General features: G+C 42.0%; 1 protein-coding gene across 13 annotated transcripts in view; it reads left to right on the forward strand.

Annotated features, from left to right (window-relative positions):
• The window catches only part of PRRC2C (proline rich coiled-coil 2C), a 70739-nt gene extending 54139 nt beyond the window's left edge, over positions 1-16600 (forward strand). For 8 of the 13 annotated variants that reach the window (XM_071810245.1, XM_071810252.1, XM_071810251.1 and 5 more), the window contains 10 exons: positions 2589-2793; positions 3731-3934; positions 4611-4732; positions 5293-5429; positions 7411-7645; positions 8101-8223; positions 9786-10004; positions 11093-11196; positions 12936-13062; positions 14709-16600. In XM_071810245.1, coding sequence (XP_071666346.1) covers positions 2589-2793; positions 3731-3934; positions 4611-4732; positions 5293-5429; positions 7411-7645; positions 8101-8223; positions 9786-10004; positions 11093-11196; positions 12936-13062; positions 14709-14969 — 1737 coding nt within the window. In that variant the 3' untranslated portion in view covers positions 14970-16600. The remainder of the gene's footprint in view (positions 1-2588; positions 2794-3730; positions 3935-4610; positions 4733-5292; positions 5430-7410; positions 7646-8100; positions 8224-9785; positions 10005-11092; positions 11197-12935; positions 13063-14708) is intronic. The other 5 variants (XM_065841712.2, XM_065841719.2, XM_065841720.2 and 2 more) reach the window with 3 other exon arrangements.
• Positions 16601-19283: the final 2683 nt, after the last annotated feature.

Genomic DNA, 19283 nt, shown 5'->3' on the forward strand with positions numbered 1-19283 from the left:
GCTGAAGGCAATAAGCTTCTTCTGAAGCACGCACTGAGATTATCACTTTCACAACAGGCCTTCTGGTCCAGACAGAGCAGAGCTGCTCTTTGTCATCCTCTTCAATATAATCCTTGCTTCTTTTAAAAGATACTTTTGGAGCAGCAGAGAGGAAAGCATTTCCTTAAAGAACAAAATCTCCAGGCTCTGCCTCCATAAAGGAATAATCCTTGCCCCTCCACTTTCCTCCATCCTCTGTGACAGAAAGCTGTTTGTGAGGAGACTCAGCAGGGCAGCTCAACCACAATTGCTCTCACTACTTGGCATCATTCTGCCAGGGTGTAGGTATAAGATGCTCTTGTAGGAAGGCTTGTTGAGATCTCCTTGGAGCAACTTGCTAAAGACACCTTTAACTAAGGCAGATATCCTCTTAAGGACTTAAGCTGGTAGTTGAGGAACTGAGTAGAAGAAAGTCAAAGCAATTTGAAACTGAGCTGACTGGACCTTTTCCCTGTTCTGAGGTTCCATCAAAAATGCCTTTGTAGGCATCTGGTCCAGAATCTGACACATTTCCCCTGTGTTTCCTGATCACTTAAACTTTGTCTTATTTAAGGATATGCACACTAGTATTTTGCCTCCTGTGAAGTTTTTGGTTAACATGTACTGGACCATTATTGCAATGCAAATGTCCAAATGTGTCACCAGTGAAGAGAAGCCTCGAGCAACGATGGTCTCCAATTTGTACTCTTCTTTTCCCATAACTAAACAAGCAGTAAAATTACAGCACTTTCCCCAGCTTCAATTTCGAGCCTCTTACTCCTTCAGGTCCGGTCTGTAGATGGTGCTGTGTAGGCACTCCTGGAGTGCCAGTTGCTTTTGCATCTTTTTTTCTGGCTTCAGAAGTCAGAGGCTGTTAAGGAGCTGTCTAAAAGCAAAACTGCTAGAATTCTGTTTTATGCCTTTTATTGCAAATTGGAAAATAGAAGACAAAATACAATATGTAAACTCAAGCTTTTGCTATCAGTAGTTTCTCTAGAACATCAAGAATCTCTTTGAACATAGAACTTCTACACCTTCTGTATTCAGACATTCACAGGTGGTACTTCGCTTTCTCCTAATACCATTACCCTGTCTTACCAGAGCCTGTGGTGTTCAGAAAGGAGACTGTAGTCTTACCTGTATTCCACCTTAAGCAAAATCCTTTCCAGCAAATTAGTAATACATTTTGTAGTTTGCCCTATCTGCCAAAATCGGAACAATTTGGAGGAGAATGTTGCGGTGAAGAAACTGAGAATGATTGCTGGAGAAGATGGTCTCAAAAATGAAAATAGGTGACTTACCTCCAAACAGCTTAATGTGTAACAAAAGTTTCCTCCTTCCCTTTTACTCCCTTGAGTAATACAGATCTCCACTTTCTGTGTGGATGTGTATTGATCACCTGTTACTCACTTCTTTCAATATTGCTTTGTGGTTTTGATCACTTCTGAAGCATCTAGACAAATAAACTTAAGTCATGTTTGGTCTGTCCGGACTGTGCCTAACTCATGTAAAACAGAGTAGGTTGAAGGTATGACTTTGAGAGACTGCAAGTCCCAGTTAGGGGGCAGTGAGGTCAGATTTGTTGGTGAGCATGTATTTGCCCTTTTACATACACTGTTATAGACAGCACCTGGCCTTGAGAAGCTTACAGTCTGCAGGTGAGCGATTTCAGCCTGTGGCATCCAGCTCTCCTAGCAGAATCTTTTGTTTGAGCTGGGGACAGCTGAAGGATGTAGAGAAGTCCACGGGCTGTGTTTGAACCTTTAAATTAGTGAGTGTAGTCTGAATATTATTTCCTTTTCAGTTGTCCCTCAAAAATGTCTCAACTCAGATGTGGTATTGCGTGTCTAATGTAGCAATAATTAGATCGTAATTGGCTGCAGTAAAACAATAGCTCTTTCCACTTTAAGTGAAAGATGACTGTGTATACAATATTTAAATTGAAGTTTCATCTTTCTTGCTGTGCAAGACTTAAACTCCTAACTGTTATAGAAATAGAGAGCATAAAGCATTTTTAGTATTAATGTAAAGCAGTGTGCACAAGCTGTGCCAGCTCGTGATTGTTTCTTGAACAGCAGTTGCTTTGGAAATCTAAACTTGACTACTCTCATGTTTACTAAAGTGTACATTAGGTATTTTTGGTGGTCAAAGTGGATGATTTATCAAGTAAGCAAGGGGCTGTTCCATGTAAATGGCCTAAGTAACTTGTAAGTAAAGGACTTAAGGAAAATATTTAGAGGGTTTTTTACCTTTCTTTTTGCTCACTGTGTCTTTTGCTCTTCATGTCAAACAAAACCAAGCCAAATTAGTGTGAGTGAATCCTCTTTTGAGCATTGAATGTTAAGATGATGAACTGTGCACGTGTGCAGCTGGAACAGATAAGAAGCTCCAATTTAAGGCTGTATGCTTTTTGCATGAACAGAGTTGCACGATTATGGTGACTTTTAAAAAAGAGGCTCGCATGAAGCCTGAATTGCCTTTTGAACTAAAAAAAAACTGTTAAAAGAGGAAGACTCTTTGACTAGTTGAAACTTCCTAATAGGTGAGGGAATTTGTTTTCTTTTGAATAGATGGAGTCTGCACGCAAAGCATGGGAGAATTCCCCAAACATGGGGGAGAAGAGTTCACCAGTGACCTCAGCAGCATCTCCCATCACTGGTGGCAGTAGCAGCAGCAGCAACGCTGGGCCAAGCAGTGGTACTTACAGCTCTTTCTCTAGTGCTTCCATGCCTCCTATTCCTGTGGCCTCAGTTACACCAACAACTTCACTATCAGGTACCAGATGTCAAGGTTGTATAATCCTGTTGAATTGTTACTTGGTTATGTTTTTCAAGAGATCAGATTCCCTTTGGAATTACGTTTAACACAAAGTTAACAGAAGTTTTATGCTAGTATGAAATGTCAGATCTAGACAGCAGCTTCCCAAATACCTTTTAATTAACAGGGAGTTACTTTGCCTGTTTCACTTCATTCAGCTGAAAATAATATTAAGATGACATCTCTCTGCCTGTGCTACTTACATGGACTTGGAAGAGGAGGTAAACTTCTCCTGTTGGCTGCCTTATTGGTTTCATTTTGTTCAGCTGAATGAAGGCAAGCAAGTAGATTTTGGAGCAAATGATAGTTCTGATATCTAACTAATTGCAGTCTTTCTTTGATTTGTGGCCTTCCTTTTGGAGTCAGAGAATTGATGGCTTGTACCAAAAGCCCTTCGCACTAAGCAGAGCAAATATCCAGCTGCTCTTCACAAACAGTGCTGGTTTCCCCCTTGGTTCTTTTTAGCAAGCAAAAGATGCTGTATCTGGTTATATCTTCAGACCTTGGAATATTAGAATGCATGCCCAAATCTCAGCTGAAGTGTTTGAAAAAAGCCTTTCTTTGGCACTCTGCTGTCAACCGTGAGACTCTCAACCACTGTACATTGCAATATTTTGTTGCATAACTAACCAAGATGTCTACTTCAGTATTTTTATATGCTCCTATACTTGAGAAGGGAGATGTATTATGGTTGCAGCACTTCCTATAGTGAACTTAACAGAATTGTCCTCTCTGTCCATCTTATAGTGAAGGAAACAGCTGCATCAGGTTTCAGTGTTCTTTACCAGTTGTGGCTGTGCTTGCATAGCTGTCCCAAAGCTTTGACCACTGAAAGATGAGGCCTTGCAATATCTTTAGCTGGTTTATGATGTATCAGTTGCTTCTCTCCTTCTAGGAGCTGGAACATACACAACCTCTTCACTGAGTACGAAGACTGCAAGCACCTCAGACCCTCCTAATATATGTAAAGTGAAGCCACAGCAGTTGCAGACCAGCAGCCTGGCTTCTGCAAGTCACTTTTCCCAGCTGAGCTGCATGCCATCCCTCATTGCCCAGCAGCAGCAAAGTCCCCAGGTCTATGTGTCTCAGTCTGCAGCAGGTAATAGTGTTTGTGGCCGAGAAGCCATGCATCTGCTTTTTTTGGAGTTCTGAAGCTGAAGAGTGGAATTCAGTTCTGATTTTATCTGCAGTAAAGGGAGAATGATGGAGAGCATTCTTTAAGCAAATACTCACAAATTGTGTCTTACTCTAAATATGAATGTTTCTATGAGTGTCAAGATGTTGTTAGCTTGTTGAAGAAAGTAAATTTGAATCTCTTGATGTACCATTTTTCTGTTGCAGAGTTTTAAATCACTATTTAAGACCAAGAATGACCAAGTCTTGAATTCTTTCTTAAAGTGTTACAATAGTTTAGAATCATGGCATTTTTTTAAAAGAAAACCTTACACATAGTTAACTTAAATTACATTACAGTATAGTATGTTCTTCCCCACCCTTCACCAAAACTCCTGTTTTAGCCAGAATCTCTTGGTCATTCCCCAAGAATTGCATGGGTCTGAAGATGTGTGTGCAAGCCTGATAGATTCTGGGGTGAATTGGAAATAATACCAAAGCTGGTTAGGCACCTGGCTCTTTAGTTCTGTTTCTTTCCCAGTCTTTCTGGTAGCTGTGACACTGACAAGTACTGAGGGTGGCTGCATCTCTAACTCTTGATTAAAACCTTTCTAGCAAGAAGTTTTTTGGAATCAGGTACTAATTGTATTGCTCTTCCTGAGGTACTGCAGCTCAAATCCCAGCATTTTATATGGATACAAGTCATCTGTTCAATACCCAACATGCGCGTTTGGCACCACCCTCTCTGGCCCAGCAGCAAGGCTTTCAACCAGGGCTTTCTCAGGTATTCAGGGATTTCTTTTTTCTTTTCTTTTTCTTTTTTTTTTTTTTCCCCTCCCTGTCCATATTGCCTTTCAAGCTCTACTACTGAGCTAATGGAGGCAGAGGAGAGTAGGACTCTGCAAAACTGAGCTCATGCCTGCCATTGCCATTTTATTCTGGTGCATGCAGGTGGTGTTTGATCTCTACTGTTCCTGAGGATGAAAGCATTTGTCATGAAAGCTGAGAATAATAAGCTTTTACTCACAAATATACTTTATGTAAAAGTACTTATTCACGGGAATTTTCTATGTGGCCATGTTAGCGCAGGCTTATTCAACTTTTGTAGCACAAAATTATATGCAATCTTGTGCAGTTGTTTTGTACACAAATCTAAATGATACATTCAGCTTCTGCTGGCTATTTGCAAGGAAAAGTGTAAAATTTAACTAGAAGGTTGTTTTCTGAATGGGAGCAAGTGTGCAGCCTTGGGATTTGATATTCTTTGTTTACTTTTTATAATGTTACACAAATCCTGGCACACATTTAACCATAACTCTGACTTTTGGTTTCTTTTTTATGCAGCCTGCTTCAGTTCAGCAGATCCCCATCCCCATCTATGCACCTCTGCAAGGACAGCATCAAGCTCAGCTGAGTTTAGGGGCAGCACCAGCTGTTTCACAAGCCCAGGAGTTGTTTAACTCCTCTTTACAACCCTATAGGTAGGTAGTGTATGCAGATTTCTTTGGGTTTTTTTAAGCAGCAGAATTTACAGAACTTGCTTCATTGCTGACTTGTGTTCTGTTCTCAATAGCTGCCTCATCTTTCTGTCTTCCCCAAAATCTCTTTTGTCTGGATTGTCTGGCTGGTCTGCCTGCGCAGATGTAGTTGTGAAATCATGGGGTCAACAATTCTGCATAATACTTATCTCTCTAGGAAACGAGGCTAAAAAACTGAAAACATCAGTCTTTCATACTAAGAGAAAAGCAAAAGAGGAGTCTGTCCCTTTCATTCAGTAATTTGTATTTATTTTCTAATCGGACCAACATTGGAGTCTTTGAAAAACTTTGAAATCCTAATTTGAACCCCATAGGTGGTAGAAACTTGATTTCAGATGCATAGGGGATAGCAAGGTACATTTTAGAATAAATGTTTTCTGTTTGCTCTAAAACGTAATAGGCAGACCAGTATCTCTCAAATGGCATTGATAGCCAAATTTCCACTCTAAACCTTTCCAAAGCTTTCTTGCAGTTCCTCCCAAAACTCATTCAACAATGGTATAATTCTGACCAATTTTGTTAGTTTCACTTTAAATTTCCAAATAATCTTTCTCAATTACAGGTTTTGCGTGTGCTGTAGAAAAACCTGCTCGTTGCATTGTAGGAGGCTGAAGTCAAAGAAGGTTTAATTGACTACATGTGTATCCCGACTTTGTTCATGGCTGACTTTGTTGGACCAAATATTGCTTGTCTTGCTACAGCTGACAAAAATTGTTGCGAACAGCCGGCTAGTTGGAGAAACACGATCAGTCTGGCATGCAGTCCAGATTAAAAAAATGCTGCTGGCTGATCTGGTCGCGCACAAACCCAGTATTAATGGAGTTTTGGGTTGCGCTGTTTATGAGTCCAAATACTTTTCCCACATCTTTAAAGGTGCAGAGAAGGATAAGATTTGAGATGTACAGGTTACTGGTTTGGGAAAAAAAAGCTTCTGAAAATGTTTTTGGCTACATTGAAGACAGTCCTCTGCAAACATTCTGGAAAAGTTTCTCTAGTGTTCAAAATGCAACTATAAGAATGTTTTGTAATTAAGGAAAGGTACAGAACAAAATTAACCCAAGTGTTTTGGCCAGCAAGCACATGGCCACTATGCTAACAGATTAGCAGGACTAGTGCTATGCTGGTACATACCACCCAAGTGATAGAGTGAAAAGTGTTTTTACATCAAAAACACTCTCCTCTGAGCTGAGGAGCTTTGAGAAAGGCATTTATTTAAACACTCTTGATTTTTCAGTCCAAAGGTGTATTCATTGGGCTCTGAATGGAAACATTTGGATGAATAAGTGTGACAGACTGAAACAACCCGTTGGTGGTGCATTGCTGTACTATTTTTAGTCTTTGTTAAACAAACTGCAACTTCCCTGTGCTAGTGACAATGGAATTTGATATCTAGTTAAAGGCTGTGGTGTGTGTCTGTGTTACTGTTTTGAAGCCAAAAAATGCATTTGGAAGCTTCGGTTGTCAGCATCTAGTGATTTAACCTGTAAGTATTGAAAGTTGGACTATGGAGATCTGTGAACTCAAGAGAACAAAGCAGTTTACTTTATGACTAGGTGGAACTACTCACATGTGGTACTTTACCACCGTTCTGCCTTATAGCACAGGAACTGAGAACCAATAGCTTTGGTATATTACAGGTAAGTTATGCAAAAACTATTATGGCTTGCACATCTACGTAGCGAAGTGTGCTTAAAGATCTAAATAAAAACCCTAGTCATTTTTTTTCTTGTGACCTTAGGTAGCATCTGTTATTTTCTAGTGTGCAGAGTGACTATAAAAATCTACCTTTCTCATGTGAAAATCTGTTCAATAGAGCTAAGGGTTCTAATTCTGTTTGAGGAATATAACCCATGTTCTTAATTTTTGGTGGCTTGTTGTTGAGTTCTGTCTGTATTTTTATGTATAATGCTTCAATCTCTTGCAGATCCCAGCAAGCTTTTATGCAAAGTGGTTTGTCTCAGCCGTCACCAGTAGTTCTGTCTGGTACAGCCTTACACAACTTCCCAGCGGTGCAACATCAGGAGCTTGCGAAGGCACAGTCAAGCCTGGCTTTTCAACAGACTTCTAATACACAACCTATCCCTATCTTATATGAACATCAGCTTGGTCAAGCTTCAGGACTGGGAGGCTCTCAGCTTATCGATACACACATTCTTCAGGTAGGAAATGCTCCGAAATGCAAAACTTAATGGTTTAATACAGGCAATGTAGTAATAATTAAATTACTACTCAAGCTTGGGATAAGCCCACCTCTTTCATAATTGTGTGATAGTCAAGGTGGCAGGAAACTTAAAGACTCTTGGAAGAGAATGTTCTTTTAATTTCGTAAAGGTATATTAGCATGATCTCTGAGGAATGTTCCCCGAACTACAGGGCTCCTTGCCCTTCTATCGCTAATTGGAACTTCAGGTTTAATTTCTGTTATGGTAGGTGATAAACAGCTATTCTGCCACTTGCAAATGAGAGCTTTATCACCACCTGAAACCTTCAGGTTGTCAACTTGCTATGCTGTGGTTTCTACTGTACTGGTTGAAATACAGAATAAGGTGCCATGCTGTCACTGAACTGCTCTCTGAAGTGTTCTTAATATAATGGTGTCTTTCTCTCTTCCTAGGCCAGAGCTACACTCACCCAGGCTTCAAATCTGTATTCGGGACAAGTTCAACAGCCTGGCCAGAGCAATTTTTACAACACTGCACAGTCTCCCAGCGCTCTCCAGCAGGTAAACTATGGCATGGTAAATTTCCTAAATTGTATTCTTCTTAAAAGCATGTTGTTGGTGATGTTTTTTGTGGGGTGGGCATGGAGATGGGGGCTGAAATAATCCTTAATTCTTCTAAAATGCAAGAATTGAAAATTGAAAGCAAAGGAGAGCTACTGCAGAAGCACTGAAAAACTGAATTGCTGAGAAGTTGAGTGGCCTACAAGTTCATGCTGATCACTTGTCTCTGGCATCCTTCTCTTCCTTTTCCAGTGACAGGCAAAGATTTAGTTGGAGCAGTGATGCTGTTAATTGATTGCAGCATACACAGCCTTTGTGGGGGCAACTGTGGGTTAGCAATGGTGGAGAGAGGAACAAACTCTAGGTGCTTAGTGTAGCCATAATTCTTAACACCACGTCTCATGGAAGTGAAACCTTGGAGCTGCTACATGTATCAACAATATCAAATATGTAGAAAACAAATGTGAAATCAGCAGATAGATGATCATATAGACAAACAGTATAACCAAGTCAGTAACCTGTGTCAGGTGGTACGTAAAATAACTCCAGCAGTTTTAAGTTTTCTGAATTCTTTTGTGAAAGACCTGTTCATTTGCGATGTGCAAGTATTCCATTGTATTCACAGGATGCTTTTTAGTTCATCTTCTGATCAATTTTTTTTTTAAGTGGCTTTAAAAAAAACAGCTTATAATGGGATGGTTTGTCATAATAGGCTAGTTCATATGCATAAAATGTTGTCAAGACCAATATCTGAAAAAGTCTTAAAAAATTTGATCTCATCTATTGAAAATCTAGAATGAAGTTTTAAGGACCTTTTATAGAAGGGTTTATGTTTTTAATGCATTCAAGCTTGGATGCTTCTATACTTTTAATCTGTTATCCTTCAGAGTAGAACCTTAGTGAATCTTTCACATCTGGAGAATATATCATTCTTCTAGTAACATTCAGAATATAATTTTTGCAGTTTGTGGATTGATGGTCAGACTAGGAAATGCAACAGGTTCTGCCAGTCAGGTCACTCTGGTCTTTTCACGTTTATCACTACCATTCTGTGGTGTTTTCAGCCCACAGCACTCCCTGTTAATCCAAACAAGGAGCAGGACATGGTTGGTTGATCGGTTGTTTTTAAGCTCAGAAATGCTGGCTGTTGGAACTCCCAGAAAGTAAAATCTACTTTTCATCCCAAGCACTGTCCTTATAGTGACTAAAATTATCTGAAGTTCAAAAAAAATATTTAAAAATAAATAAAATCACACCATAACAAATAGCTGTTTCATTCCAGTTTTATTTTCTGAGGTTAATTAAATTTACTTCTTCATACCATGAAATCACGTTGAATGATGTTGGAGTTAGTACCTTTCCGTGTAACTTTGTTTCTGAAAAGCAAAGACCCAAATGCCAGTAGAACTGATGATAAAGACAGGCTAAACAATAAATTATTTACTTTCAGCTCTCTGATTAAATGTATGAACTCATTAAACCATTTACTTTGAACGTAGCTGAAATCATAGAGCAGTAAAGAAAGTTAAATAATGGCCCTTGTATATGTTACTGGTGGATTTGTATTTTTTTTCCAGGTGACGGTACCTTTGCCAGGATCACAGATTTCTTTGCCCAACTTTGGATCCACAGCACAGCCGCTGATCGCCCTACCCCAGTCTCTACAGCCACCACTACAGCACACATCGCCACAAGCGCAGGCTCAAAATCTAAGCAGACCTGCACAAGTAACCCAGCCTTTCCGAGGATTAATCCCAGCAGGAACTCAACACAGCATGATTGCCGCAACTGGAAAGGTAACAGTAAATCTACAGTACAAAAAATAGTACAAAGCACAGCTATATGCTGATTTATAGCACCAGCATGGCAACCTGTTTTGATTCTTGCATCTGCATTGACCTTGAAAGGTAGGGAGGGGAAGGTAGAAAAGCCGGTGAAGTTTAATCATGGACTAGTAGGGTATTTAATGTAGAAGCTCTTTGACCAGAGTATATAGTGATTTTTGCAGCATGCAGGTTTTTTTGCTTCATAGGATCTGTCCAAACCTTTTTACCTATATAATTTTTATGAACCCATCTTCCAAGCAGCAGTGTACTTCTTGCTACAGTTAACACTGGAAAATGATCGCTCATTTCAACAAGAAAAGAGGAAGAGCTACAGTGGGATGGTGGCCTTAGGTGACTTTCCTGTCCTGTTTTAAGGGTTCTATTGTGTTCCTGCTGAAGAAAGTCAAATTAAAACAGCCACTTGCTTGAAACTGACGTATCGTTAGCGTTTTGTTTCATGGCTGTGTGTGGACAGATACCGTTCCACAGACTAATTTATTCTGTCGAGTGGATCTGCAAAATAACATGAGGATTCTGTCGAGTGGATCTGCAAAATAACATGAGGATTCATTGCTCTGTTTAGTCTGCAGATTCTTTCATGAATGGCAGCTCTGTTTTTGCTGTGCTTTTGTTTTTTATTTTTTTTTATAGAACTGGGTTATTTTGCAACACTTCTCACTTCAGCATTTTTCAGGATTGTATCGTAGTATTTTCATGTGGTACCTGGGATGGAGAAGGAAATTTCATCCCCAGAACATTTTTTTTTAGGGCAACATATGTGAAATGATTCACAAATCCCCTTTCATTATGCAGGAAAATCAAGTTAGAAATACAGTACCATTGGTGGAAGTGCCAAATGGTGCAGGAAAATTGTACACAGAGGTTTTTATGCTGCTAGGGTTGTCTTAATTAGAAGAAGCTGTTTTGCAATCTGGCTTTCACCTCCACTTAACTGATCTATTTTCATTGGGGAAAAAGGTGAGGTAAGCTGACAGTTATTTAATAAATGTAATTTTTCTTTGAGTAAGAACTAACATGTCAGTTGCTGTGTTTTTCAGATATCAGAAATGGACCTGAAGGCCTTTGGAGGTGGCATTGATGTTAAACCTGGAACACCACCAGTTACTGGTAGAAGTACTACTCCAACCTCCAGTCCTTTCCGGTAAATCTCTCTTAAACTCAAAATTCCTTGAAATCAGAGCTAGAAAATGTGCCTAGTCATGTGTGAGCAGGTAATTCTGAAAGGTATGAGGTGAGGGGCTACTAATGTAAAATACAGTGCTTAATCTTAGCCTAAAAGCAACATTCCAGTAGGTCATCTGATCTGCTATACTTGACTGGAAGTAAATAGCTTGGAAATACAATGTTTAAAATATTTTTAAGTTAAGCCAAACAAGTCGTTTTACAATGACCTGGGATTGTACCAGGAAAACAAAGAAGTGGCAGGGAAGCTGTACTTGGATAAAACTCTTAAGACATTTTCTTAGCTGTGGTGCTTAAAGTAAAAACACTTAAAGGCTTACGTCTTAGTTGTGTCAACAATTCTGTTAGAGACCTAAGAACTGGTGCAAGATCTATAAGCTTCTCACAAGTGAAATTAATAAGCTGCTTGCAGTTTTGCTTGATTAATTGACAGAATTAATAGAAAGTTGTTCACATGCACTTCACGGTAAACCTGTTGGGCTGCTAGTGGGTGAAGTTGTTAGTGGGCTGAAGGAACTTGGAACTTTGCTTCAAGATCATTTTGTTCTCAAAAGCTGCGCTCTCATACACAGGAGCTGTGTTTGGTGGCTCTCGCTGTAGCAGACTGACCATGTTCAGGCTTTTCTGGTGAAGCAGAAAAGAGAGTTTGACCTCCTACATGCAGTGCCGAAGTTGTGCCTCCAATACTTTACCTAAGAAAAAAGTGAAGGGATGAGGAAGAAGAAACATTTGAATTCGCAAGCTAGTCAGCATTTAGGGCAAGTGACTGGTTGATGTATCTCAGATTCTACATGAGATGGCTCTTCCAGCAACCAAAGCAGGGCTTATCATAAGCTTTTGCTCTTAAGTGTACAGGTACTGGGAAAACTGTAATAGGTCTCAAGGGTTCAAAGTGAAAACTGAACAGAGACTGCTTTAAGCCTACAAAATGTTGTTATGCATTGAGTTTAGCTCTGACTTCCTTCCCACTGGTGCCCTGCTGCTCATTTTACTTTAAGTGAATCACCCACACAGTCTGCATGAGAACTCTCTGCAAGTCAAGGTCCATTTCCCAAAGAATACTGTTCACTCTTTCTTTGAGGGCTGTTTGGTGCCCTTCCCCCTGATAATCTTTCAGGCTTTGTTTAATTCATGATCATTCAAGACCTCTTAAGATTTTTAATGGAGGATTGTGTTCTTAACCAAATAAAACAGGGGGAGAGTATTTTCTGTGAATTCTTCAAATCTGTTCAAGTGCATTTTGAAACGTTTGACAAGAGGTCAGAGTGGAAGCAGCTGCACATTGCAGCTTCTGCTGTGCGTGCTTAATGCCTGTTGGGACAAGCTCTGAATTTGACACTACGGAGCAAACAGTGTGGGGGAGTACAACTGAATGTAAGAGAGCAGGGAGGGGAAGGGGAACACACTTCTAACATCAGTATTTGTCTTGTGAATACTTTAGGGAAAGGTCTCTTCCATGCAGACTACCCTGGGGTCTTTCCATAACCTAAATATTCCTGATGATAGTTTCTCTGTGTATTCTGAAGTTCTGAGTTGTTTGTATTTGAAACTAACTGTAGGTACAGAAGAATATGAGACCAGGTTCTCTAAGAGATTGCCCTTCACTCCAGTGCTGAATTTCTAGTTTAGTTGTTACTAAAGGCAGAAACCTTCTTTTGATGACAGCAGTGTGATTCTAACTGGTGTTCTCTTCTTTAGGGCCAGTTCTACAAGTCCTAACAACCAGTCCAATAAAATGAACAGCATTGTCTACCAGAAGCAGTTTCAGTCAGCAGCTGCGGCTGTGAGAATGACACAGCCATTTCCTGCACAGTTTGCACCACAGGTAGGTGACCGGTGGCTTCCTACAAACTAATCTGTTTCTCTGTATAACCTGGTGATTTTGTAACTCGGTTGTGATTCCTCAGGTTTTATCATGGGGAGATATAAGATGGAATCCTTAAAATGAAATGGCATGAGAAAAGTTATTTCAAGATGAGGGCAAAAAAAAAACCCCTCTCTGATCTTGCTAACTAGTAGTGCAGATTTTGTGGTGTTTGATTTTGAGAGTTCTGTGCACGGTGAGGAATTTAACACAAGTTGCGAATGATGTAAAACAGATGGTTGGTTGTTTCTGCTGACTTGCCCGTGCAGCTGTAATGCACATTGTCCTACAAAACCTGATCATTATGTCCTGATCACCATATTATGAATTGAATCTAGCCAATCTTTGCACATACTAATACACAGTCCTGGTTTTCTGAATCTCCCTGCAAACACTGCTGAGAAGAATGCGAGTTATTCTGTCACGCTTGGTTACATCTGATCAAGTCATCCAGCATCCCAGCCTTAACCTCAGGGGATGGCTGAAATCAATGCAAAAGATTTTGGGTGTCCATCTGGCTCCAGTAACATCAGAGTGTTGTTGCAGTCCTGCATGCCAGAGTTTTTAGCTTTGTTTTGTGTTGCTGGTTGAGTCACTTTGAGCAACTTCACAGTATCAATGCCAAGACCTCTTGCTACAAGCTTTTGCTGTTTTAGTTTTGGGTTTGTTTTTTTGTTCCCCCTCCCCCATTTTCTGTAAAAAGCATGAATACTTAAAGAGGTATGTGTGGGCTTAGTGTCTCTATTGTGGTTGTGGTTCCTTGTATAAGATAGACCTTTTTAATTTCAAAAGAGGTGTTTGACTGCATTGGGTTTGATCATGCTGCTTCCAAAAGATTGAACTCTTAATACATCTCCTGCTTTGCTTGAGTCTGGGCAGAAAAGCCAAGTGCTTGGTCTGAAGCATCTGGTTTGCACCCTGCTTCACTGCCAAATGGAAGGTCCAGTGTAGAACTGGAACACAGAAGCAGAAAGGCTGAACTTCACAGATGCAAGTCAAGGTTGCCAGTAGGATTCAGAGGAGGAATTTGAAGGAAGCCAAGCAGTAAGTTCTGCTCCCTGGAATGAGCGCCTGCTTTGATTGGGAAGCAGTTAAGGCTTCACCTTACATATAACGCAGCCTTGAACCAGGTTCAGTTGCATCCCCATTGAGGACTCTGATGTCTGTGTCCAGAACAACAGGGGGAAAAATGTGGGTGCTCAGATGAGATTTCTGCTGCTGTGATACAGCCCTCAAGAGGTCCAGACCATGCGGCAGGAGAGACAGCAGCTGGGCTTCCTCCTGTAGGCAGCATTTATACTTTTTAAGCTTCACAATAACAGTAGCAGAAAAAGATGTGAAATAATGCTTCAGACTGTTGTCCTTGATCCTCATTTCTGGGGTGAGCATTAGAAGGATCAAAGGAAACCTGGGCATGACTTTGAAGTACTGCTGAGGAGCCAAGCACCCAGATGTGGTGACAGCTAGGAAGCAACTGGATGGACCCTGCCTTTCTAAGAAAGTCTGGCCACTGTGGTCGCTCCTTCCTCTTTCATTTAGGGAAATACTTTTGTGAAGTCACTTATTCCAGTGTCCTCTCTTCAGTAAACATGTTTTTTCCCTTTAAGGCAAAGCAGAGAGCAGAGGTGCTGCAGTCCACTCAGAGATTCTTTTCGGAGCAGCAGCAGCAGAGCAAACCCATGGGAGGCAAAGCACAGAAAGTGGAGGAGAACGGAAGCAAACCCGCCGAGGCAATTCCTGACTCTTCAACAGTCTGCCAGGAGAAAGCGGAGGAGAAGCCTCCCCCTGCGCCTGCTGCAGCAACGAAACCTGTCAGAACTGGACCAATCAAACCTCAGGCAATCAAAACTGAAGAAACGAAATCTTAGAGGCTGTGTTTCTGTGGAGGCGGGGAAAGAGGGGAGGGCGAGTGAGGTGACAGCAGCATGAACTCGTAGCCCAAAGGATGAGACAAGAGTCTTCTCTCCTGCGGGGCTCCGAACAGTGTGAAGTGGCATGGAAGCTGTCAGCAGTTACGGGTGCGAACTGCTGCGTATCCAGCTGAGCTTCTGGGCTCTTCGGGCTTGTATCTTCTCTAACAGCATGAAAGCTGCTTTTGGTGTGTGCACGTTCTACACGTGTGCGCGTGTTTTGACTTACACACCTGTATGCTTCCCAGAGTGGAGAGAAAAAAAAAAGAGAAATGGCAACAGTGGGGAAGAAGGTGGCTGGGGTGGCATGTTCCAGGCTGACAAGATGAATACTCTCTATTTTCTTCAGGCTCTGATCTTCAGCTGCTGTTTATCTTTTTATAAACCCATGAGTATGAGAATGCAGATCTGAAGATGGTGCTGGGCCAAGTAACGTGTGTTAAGTTTTTAGCAACTTAAGAAGCTTCTGTCTTATTCTAAACAGAGGGATTCATATTGCTGGCAAAACTGCCTTTGCCACACGACATTTAACCTAACGTAACACTCAGAGTAACGCTGATGATGTTGAATTTCCCTCTGAGGGCAGTGCTTTGCTGGCTGCTGCTTCTTGGATGACAATATACTGTATTTAGATCACCACATGAAAATGCTACTTGGCCACTTGTGTTCTTTACACCCACTCCCCCCCTCAGTCATTCACCTCTGGAGTTGGAAGGTTCATTGCATCAGTAGTCGAATTTGTTCTGTTCACCTCTGTCCAGGTGTCTTTATATGATGCGAGTGATCTTTAAACGGTTTCCAGCTTATGTCTGTATACAGCAACAAGCACTGAGCAGTGCGCCACAAGAATAAAAGAAACCTTGTTGGATTAAAGAGAGTTTTATCTAAAAAGGTGCATTCTTTATATCAGAGCTGCATCGCACCACCTCCTTGCCCACAGTGTGCTGGAAAGTAGAATCAAGTCAAATAAATGCCTTTTTAATTGTATCCTCTAGTATTCTAGCTGTAGGACAGTACTGTATGATACTTCTGTGAATGTAAGATATCCTGTACCTGCTTATGATATGTAGTAGTGACTGTGCTATTCTGGAGCTGTTTTTAATAATGTTATTCTAGAGGTTTTTTTCGAGACAATGATTGAAAAAGCTAATAAAAAGCACCAGGTACCACATCAGTAGCAGAATTTGCTGTTTTTTTCTGGGATTGTTTTTTTTTTTTACTTTTTTTTTTTTTTGGAAGGAAGAGTGAATTGAAAGTCTAATGTGTATAATTTTGTTCAAATGACTGCAGAAGCTGGAAAGGCTGTTGCTGCTATTGATGCCTAGTGAATCGCTATTGGTTATCTTTTTATATAAATATATATATAATTTGAATTTTTGGAAACTTTAGCTGTGATGTCAACTTTGGAAAAAAGTATCCCACTTGTAGTGTGAGTTGGCATTGTACAGAAATTAACAGCCATATTGGTCTAGAAATGTTAAACTTAATTTTTTTTCCATTTGTACAGGGGTAACGCACTGTATGAAATATGTACGGTCTTATTTACATGGGTTTGATTACAGAAACTAATAAAGTATTCTCTAAATAAAGTATCTGGGTAATCTCATGATTAGCACAGTGCTGCAGGATGCAGGGAGAGCACCTGAACATCGTGTGCCAAGCGAAGAGTGTGTATTACAGCGTGAGAAAACAGACTTCTCTAGAAAAACGGTTTGAAAGAGCTTATTTCTCTTTCCCTCAGCACTTTTGATCTTGTCCTCCAGTGAAGGTCTTGCAGGACATGGCTTCCATGTAGCTCTGGAAGGACCCGCTGGTTGGGTTTGCAAGACATTGCATGTCCAGCGTGTCGGTGAGCTGCCTGCTGCTGGAGACTCAGGTTTTCTTTCCGAGAGCAGGAACCGCTCATCAGAGGAGACCTGGATGAGCCCAGCGAGTTTCTCTGACTACAGGGCAAGAGGCTGCTAAAAGCAAGAGGTTTCCTGAGGAGCAAGCCTTGACAAGAGCCATCGGAGGACGTGGAGGTTCCCTCCTTGAGCTGCTCCTGACCTGCTCCCTTCCCACAACACGCTCGCCAGCGCACATTCAAATCACACCGTTACTGACTCATGTCAGCTGCCACCAGAGGGACCTGTGGGTTTGCAGCAAACATAAGAAGCCTCCTGAGAAGTCATTCCTGCCCTTGGAGGAGGTGCTGGCTGGCATTGCACCCCCAAGGGATGCAAAGGACAGACAGCGGGTGTCAGGGTGGCTCTGCAAGCGCTGCGGGGAGTCCCATGGAGTTGCCTGTGGTCAGGGTGCTGCTGCTGGCCCTGCGGTGGTTTGGGGCACCAGAGGAGCTGGAGTTGGTTCTTTCAGGGGGTTTCTAGTCAAGCTGCAGCAAAGTGGAGTAAATAAATGTGCTGTTAATCCACAGCGGGAGTAACAGGCAGAAGTAACTGAGTTGGTAACACCTGGGGTGAATCGCTGTTTTTACAGGAACCATATAAGCACAACTACAGCAAACACTTGGGGAAAGGAGGATGATGGTAGGAGAACTGAGGGAAGACAGATGCTATTTTGATCTATAAATGTGCCATAAAAGAGATGGTTTCCATGGTTATTGAGTTATGCTGATATTTTCCTGGTTTGAGGAAATTGTCCTTATTTTTTGTTATCTGGTTCATCTTGGAAGGACACCCTAAAAATGGGAACTGCTTCACCAGGCTATTCTGGTTTTAAGGAAATGCTGCTAGAAGGATTAATCTTAAGTTCTCTAACAAAGCCACTAGAAAAGCCAGACAAATTTCCCACAGTTAGCAGTGGGAATAGACCAAGCTTTTGGCTATTGAGCTCAGTAGAACAAGGGTGATGTTTCTGCAGAAACTTAATTAAAAATGAATGCTTGGGCATTTAATGCATCCAGATAATGTGATTTTGATGTGTCTCTCCTCAAAAGAGCCCAGAACCACCCTGGCTACCTTGAGGCCAGGTTGAGCTTTCAGTCACTGACACTGGTTAATTGAATATTTTTATGACATTTACCCAAATAACTTGCTCCTGGCCATTTATGCTGGAATAGCTCTTGCTTTTTTTTAATTTGAGTGGGATTTAGTGTGCAATCTCTGGTCATCAAAAATAATTGTGCTGAACCTCCCATAAATTAAGGAACTATTTAGTTTGGGGAATTCACCTTTTTTTTTTCTTTTCCTTAATAATGTTCAGTCTGTACAAAGACCGTCATTTGTCTCAAGGGCAAGAGCAGAAGGGGTTTAACGTGACTGGGACCAGACCCAGCAGCCCTCCTCACTGGACTGGCTTCTTGCTGGGATGTGGGAGGGGAGGGACTCACAGGCTTGTTCTGCAAACCTTGTTAAGCAAAGCTGTGTCTTCAGCACTGCTCAGCTCCAGCCCAGCTTTCTGGAAATCCTGTGTACATTGGCTTGTTATCATTTATTTTTTTTAGTCAACTAAGCAATGGACTTCCCAGCCTGGAAAGACCCCGGCGCTGGCAGAGAGCAGAGAGGCTGGAATGGCCGGGGCTGTCTGCCCTTGGTGTCTCTGCTCCCTGGGGACCTCTGAACAAACCCTCCTGCTCCTGCTGGGGCTCAGCCCACGTCCCTGGCGATCTGTGGGGCAAAGGGGGCTCCAGCCTGCCCTCCCTTCCTCTTTTGAGGCAGAAATGCTGCTCTCCCATCCTTGGTACATGTTTACTGTGCATTGCACAGGTGGCATTTGCCTTATTTCTCTACACCAGGACCCAGACAAGTGCCCATCCCAAGTGGGTCGTTGCGGCAGGACAGAGGGGTGTCCCAAAGGGATGAGGCTGGTCCCCAGGACAGGGCTGTGTGCCATGGGGGCACGCTTGTGACACCCCACACCCCAAGGGGGCTGGGGTGCAGCCCATGACCCGATGCAGCATGAAGGTGATGCAGCTCTGTGTTCATGAGTTCTGGGGGCAGAAGATGGGATGGCTGAAGGTGCAAGGGGGACATGTCACTGACCCCATGGCCCCCTGGTTCCAAGCAGTGCTGTCCCCTTGGTGAGCAGCCAAACACCCTGGCACGGCAGCAGCAAAGCGGGGGCTGCCTCCGTTCCCCCCCATCCCTCCCACCGCACACTGCCCCCCGGCACTGGCCAGCCCAACTGGCCACCCTGCACCTGCAGCTCTTCAGTCTTTCCATTTGGGAAATCTCGAAGGTGTAGTGCTGAAGCTTTGACTTTTATTCCCATTCAATGTCACGGGCATGTCACAGCCCCTTCTTTGTGCTAAATAAAGGTGCTCCTGGGGTCAAC

This window comes from Patagioenas fasciata, chromosome 6, assembly GCF_037038585.1.
Source record: "Patagioenas fasciata isolate bPatFas1 chromosome 6, bPatFas1.hap1, whole genome shotgun sequence".
Lineage (NCBI taxonomy): Eukaryota > Metazoa > Chordata > Aves > Columbiformes > Columbidae > Patagioenas > Patagioenas fasciata.